The sequence below is a fragment of the Quercus lobata genome, chromosome 2, assembly GCF_001633185.2.
Source record: "Quercus lobata isolate SW786 chromosome 2, ValleyOak3.0 Primary Assembly, whole genome shotgun sequence".
In the NCBI taxonomy this organism is placed as follows: Eukaryota; Viridiplantae; Streptophyta; class Magnoliopsida; order Fagales; family Fagaceae; genus Quercus; species Quercus lobata.
The window spans coordinates 28,592,987-28,599,343 of NC_044905.1; the positions used below are offsets into that span (position 1 = coordinate 28,592,987).

The following is a 6,357-nucleotide window of genomic DNA, read 5'->3' on the forward strand; positions in this document are numbered from 1 at the left end:
GAGTTTGGAATCTAGCTCCGTTGTGCCTAATGTGGTGCATTTGGAGGGAGCGAAACTAGCGTACTTTTGAGCACAGGGACAAAACTGATGACCAACTGCTCGCTTACTTTAGTGGCTCTCTTTTTGATTGGTCTAGGGCTTGGGGACTCACCTCTAGTGATTCTATCCCTATGTTCCTTAGTTCTCTTCTTTGTAATTAGTTCTTTGTTGGCTTCGCTTGTTTTCTTGTTTTCTACTTTTCTTCTTCTTTTTTTGTTTCCTCCTCTGTACTCTCTGTTTGTCCTTTTGTTTTCTTGAGGTTTTAATATAATTTTCTTACTTATAAAAAAAAAAAAAAAGAACTCAATGGTTCCTTAGGATAATGACTATTTCATACATTCTCCCCAATCAAATACAAGCAAGCCAGTTAGAGTGGCTTGCAAAACTTGGAAATGCAGACTTAACCATACTTGTAAAACTGATAACACTTTAAAGACTCATCAGCCTTCTAGAAAAGCACTTAATGAACATATAGACCCCACAAGGCCACAAGTGTCTAAACTGGAGTTAATTTTTTTTGGATAATTCGATAGTAAAAACGATAGGGGAGGGGGGATTTGAACCTTGGACATTTTGATTGGAACCAAAATTAGCTTTCTTGTACATAATGGAGCCAATACTCAGTCTAATGAACTATCAGTCTAGCATTTCAACAATGAAGCAAAGGTTATCCTACAACTTATCATTAAAGTACATCTTGAAAAAAGTTATTCCAAGCAAGCCTACTGCCAATCTTTTTTTTTACAAAGACCGACCCTCTGTGACAAGAAAATCGTGGATAAATCCACGAGTTGTTTAATAAGCAACATAGTTATGCCCATTGAAATGTAAATTTTTTTACAATACACAATTTAGCTCTGATAACATTCACAACCAAGAGGTTCAATTCCATCAAAGCTACATTGTTAGATAAGATTCCTACCCATCAACATTGTACAACATATCTTAGTCTTACATAGTACAAAACTACGAAATACATCATTACCATTACTACTTCCTAACAAACACAACAAAATACACACAAAGCAAACCAACATTCATAATAGTCATACATTTCCATGCCTTAGTCCTTACTTCTTCAAATCATCACCATCTTTCTCAACAACAACAACATCAAATTTCTCGTACCTGAAATCGCCAGGGTACACCGCAGACTTGGCCGTGAACACCGGGCTGCAGCTACGCACATTGCCGAAGATCATCCACATAAAAATCACCATAAACGCCACCAATGCCGCACACGCCGTCGCGAAAATCAGCTGGCCGATCATCCTCAACAGACAAAAACCCCTCTTCTCCGTCCTGACACTCTCACCATGCTCTTTCCCAACGTTCCGCGGATCCACCGGCATAGAATGCATCGAATTCCGAACCTTCCGAACCCTAAAACTCCATGAATACACACTACAGCTCTGCGTGGAATTCGAATTAAACGAAGTTATCCCTACGCGGACCTCCTCAGCTCCCCACATTTTGGCCAAATCGATCGCGTACGCGAGTACAGGATTGTTAGGCCTCGGATCTTCGAATTTACCTAACCTAACTTCAATTCTCTTCGAACTCGATTCGTAATCGATCCACGATTTCAACCTTTCTCCACTGTTCAGCACCAAATTCAAAGCCGTAACATTGCTAACACTGACAGATTCAAAATCGTTCACGTTGATTCCCACATGATTGGCATTCAAATCACCTACATTAACGTCCATCCTGGTATCGAATTCAACCCCGAGAAACCGCGTCGCATCGGAAAGCACGAACGAGCCTCCACTCGGAACCAAAGCGAGAACGAGCCCGTCACCGTCGCCGGGAGAGATCGAGAAGGAGAACTCCGACGAAAACGACGTCGTCGGATCGGTGAACACGAGAGGATCCGCGTGCATTACCATTCCCGAGCTCGAGATCGATGGGCGCGTGAGCCTCACGTAGGAGCCATCGTCGGCGAGCTCGGCGTCGCCGAAGAGGGCAGTTTTGGAATCGAAGTTAGGGTTATTTGTTAGGGTTTGAAATGAGAGAGTGGAAATGGAGTTTGAAATTAGGGTTAGGGCAAAGAGAATTACTGCGAGAGAAAATGAGGGGCGCCTGAAATTGAAAATCTCAGCCATCGTTTTGTGTTTTTTTTTTGTTGGCTAAGCAAATGAGAAATGAATCGGCAAAGTGTGTGTTGGAGTGTGTTTTCAGTTTTGAGGCCTTTGAAGCTGGCGCGGAACTCAACGAGCAAAACAAACCGTTAAAAGACAAATTAAAATTATAGAAGTCCTAATATCCTACCTACATTTTATTTTTATTTTTTTGGAAAAAATTTTGAATTTTATTTATTTATTTATAATGATTAAAGTTAACTAAGTAAGCAAATTACTTGGTTTTTACTTTTTAGAACAATTTTCTAAAAACAAAGTGGGGGTAAAGATAAAGGATACTTTTGAATATTTCTTGATGATGAAATTGATAATTGATAGATTATTTGCAAAATCATTTGAGGACACAAAATAATAATAATTTGCCAAAAATAAAATCACCCTCAATTTTTTTTTAATTCAATTGTTATTTATTGGTAAGTATTGATGGTGATAAATTTAAACTTTCTTATTGTAAAAGTGACTAAATAAAGAATTTTGCTCTTCTCCCATTAAAAATTATCTCATTCCTTCTCATTTTATTGATGATGATAAATTAAAACTTTCTTCTTATAAAAGTAACTAAATAAAGAATCTTGCTCTCCTCCCATTAAAAACCCTCTCATTCCTTCTTATTTTCACTTGAATGAATGAAACATATATCAAATATAAAAATTTAAAGGAAAAAAACAAGGTATATAGATTTATTGTTAGAAACTTAGAATATCGTAAAAAAAAAAAAAAAAAAAAAAGTCACGTGAAGTAATACTAGTAAATTACATTTTTGACGATATTTTTTTTAGAATATATGTCTTTGTATTATAAATTATTACTCGTTCTACAAGTTTATTTGTGTTTAGAGATTTTTTTTAGTTCTAGATATATATATATATATATATTTTTTTTTTTCTTAAAAAAGCTGCATAGGTATGTATAGATTTATCCATTGAAAAAATTACATTCCATCTTATTAATTATACCCGCAGAATGTAAAGAGGGTAAAAAATTAAATATATCCACATTGATATCTGATTTTATTGAAGTAAAATAAATGAATTGAAAAAAAAGTTTGGTTCTTTTTTTTTTTTTTCCGAGGAACAAAAGTTTGGTTCTTCGAGGATATGGGAGAGTGGTGTTTTGTTTTTAGGGTAGAAAACTATCCACCAAATTCATTACAAATACTGTCATGGTGAATTGGTGATAGCTTCAATCAATTTAAGAAGGGAGAAAAAGAGAACAGCCACCCACAGGTGCGCGCGCGCTCACACACACACACAAAGTTAATAATGGGTTAGACCGACTTGGGCTTAAGCAGCTATTTGGACATAAGATATAGGCTTGGGCCGACTTGGACCTTGGGCTAAAGTAGCTATTTGGACATAAGATATAGGCTTAGGCCGACTTGGGCTTAGGCCGACTTGGGCTAAAGCAGCTAATTGGACATAAGATATAGGCTTAGGCCGACTTGGGCTTAAGCAGCTATTTGGACCCCTGAAAGTGGATATGAGGGAAGAATCCTTATCTACTTAATGCACTCTAATTTTTCAGTCCCATGGGTGAAGAAGATAGGGTTTGGTCATTAATGTAAGTAGAATAGAAGTGTAACCATATGGAGCAAAATTGAACGTGAAGTGGAGTGCAAATAATAAGAGTGTGAGAAATATCAACATTGAATAGGTTGGTGGGTGCATGATCGATGCATAAACAACGTGATAAAAGCGAGTCACCAAATGTTTTGTAAATCCTTTACAAGGATACAAAATTGTGTGAGAAGTGCACAAGGAAAAAAAAAAGTCAATAATTTAATTAGCTTTTTCTCATTTTGTTACTTTCCAGTGCAAGTGGGATCTAATTGATACTTCCTATGTCTAAGGGCACTCATTAATAGAAGCCAAATTATAAAACTAATTTTACAGCAAAATACTTATAAAATTACGTGAAAATTAATGTGATTAGTATCACTTTAACATTATAATAAACTAGTGCTCAGAGGCTCTTTCTGTTTTTTGGGTAAAGATTAATAATTTGCATTCATTATAATTTGAGATTACTACATTTTCCAATCACAAAAAAAATCTAGAGGTGTGATGAAAAATAATTTGAGAGTATTACATTCTCCAATCACAAAAAAACCTAAGGGTGTGATAAAAAAAAAAAATCACTTAAAACATATAATATTCATCACACACCTAGGTTTTATTTATTATTATTTTTTTTTGTAATTGGAAAATGTAGTAATCTCAAATTATAATAGTTGCAAATTATTAATCTTTACCCAAAAAATAGAAGAGTCTTTGAGCACGCAAAACGCGTGTGCTTAGAGGCTAGTTTTTCCAATAACAAAGAGTACGTAATTAATGTTTATTTTTAGACTATCAAAATAAATAATAAAAAATTTACATCAAGTGAAAATGTATAATATGATTTTGTAATTATAATCAGTTTAAAATAGTGTGTGCAAATGTTTATGGAATCTGTAAGGACACGGTTCCACTGCGGCCCAATAATGATGTTGGGCTCGCATATGAAAGATCTCTCACAATATGATTTGTAGAGAGTGGGCTTGAAAAGCTAGCCGTTGGTCAAGGGGCGATGCCCAGTCATGGTTTTAGAGGAATTCATGTAAAAAGAGAGTTGGGCTTGAACATTTAAGCCCTAAGACGTCGCGCCCTATGGGATGGGTCTCCTCGGAGTTGATCCGAGGACCATTGAGGCCTCATCCCGGTTACCCGACGACGGACTTTCTTCAGTGAAGTCCGGTGTTGTTGAGAGGTTCTCCCCCATGTAGTTTTTCTTTTTTGGAGATGGGCTGGGATCCCCTTCAGATTTACTTACTTCTTTATTTTATACTAGCTTGCATTCGCTGTCCTTCGTCCACGTGTAGGGTCAATCTTTACAAACACTGACATTTGTCCCATCAGTCCAATCCCAGAATTGTTGGGGATGGTTTGATAAAGCTGCAGAGTACGGCTCTGTCAGGCGCTGGGTCTTATCTGGAAGGGTAGTAAGGATAACTTCCTCAAGATATTTTGGATCTCCTTACAAATTCGTCCCTATACCAGTTTTACTCTTTTATTCCGGTGGGATTCTGGATCTGCCGAGGACTAAACTGTCCTCGGCTGCCTCCCAAAATTGTTTTGTGCTCTGTACTGTAGAGCTTGGGCCACAGCTCTCCTCGGATTGGGCCTTCAGATTTTCCAGGAGCAACTGGGCCCGGTCCATGAATTATTGGGCCCCACAATAGCCCCTCAAAACCCTGCTATCCGACTTCTGGGTTGGAAAGGAGGGTTTTGATAAACCCAGGCCTTTAGTAGGGCTTATTCAGTTTAGCCCCGCATTAATGTGGACGGTTTTCACCTGTCCAGGAAATTCGCCGGTTTACCAGGTACTCCTTTTAATTCGCTCGTAATCTACTCCTGCCGTTTGGCTATCCAAGGTGCGCATTTAATGGCTTCCCTTTACGAGGTTAATTCACGTTCGGTGGCTCATCTGATGGGGTGGGGAAGTGGGACGGACATACCTTTATTCTTCAGATTCTTTTTGGAAACCTGAATGAGTTTAATTCCCTTCATTTTGCCCTTCCTATAAGAAGGCATGCAGGAGGCCATCATTTTAGTGCAGACTCCCTTCCATCCTTCTGAGATCTGAAACCCCTAGCCTCCCTTAGCGTTCACTTAACCCCATTGTTATACACCCAATCAGAATGCGTTTACCAGAACGATTGATGAAGGAAACATACCCCTCCTCGAAGCACCGTGTTCTAATAAAGCTTGAAATGGCTCGGTCAGGACAAGGGTGGCGGAGACTTAAGATTCGTCTCACCTTCCCTTCAGCCAAAATTCGAAGCAGGGACTCATCGCGTCGAATTCTCGGCGTGACTGAGTCGAGAACACCCAACATCAGCACCACCTGGCTCCTCACGAGCGTACCTAACATGGCACCAGTGTGTTAGGAGTCAGGGCTGAGGCAGGGGCGAAGTGCTTCTGCTTCTCCCTCTCTTTGCTCACTGGTGCCCTCCTCCGCCTTCCTCTTATAGTCTTCCCAGCACCAGTTCCATTCTGGTGCTTTCTCTTTTCCCTCTTTTGCTCCTTTCCTTTCTTACTCATGTCCTCCATCTTCTTCATTCATCTCCTCCATCTTCTTCATTGATTTCTTCCTTACTATTTCCTTCTTCATCTTTTCCAAAGAAGGTTCTCATCGT

General features: G+C 38.7%; 1 protein-coding gene across 1 annotated transcript; it reads right to left on the reverse strand.

Moving 5' to 3' along the window:
- Positions 1-746: 746 nt before the first annotated feature.
- LOC115975205 (L-type lectin-domain containing receptor kinase S.4-like) lies at positions 747-2,272 on the reverse strand. Its single transcript, XM_031095904.1, has one exon. It carries the CDS (start codon positions 2,142-2,144, stop codon positions 1,110-1,112), a length of 1,035 nt encoding a protein of 344 aa, XP_030951764.1. The 5' UTR covers positions 2,145-2,272; the 3' UTR covers positions 747-1,109.
- Positions 2,273-6,357: the final 4,085 nt, after the last annotated feature.

What these genes read in the sequence shown, in the direction of transcription:
- LOC115975205 (XM_031095904.1), bottom strand. Translation starts at nt 2,144, where the DNA reads ATGGCTGAGATTTTCAATTTCAGGCGCCCCTCATTTTCTCTCGCAGTA.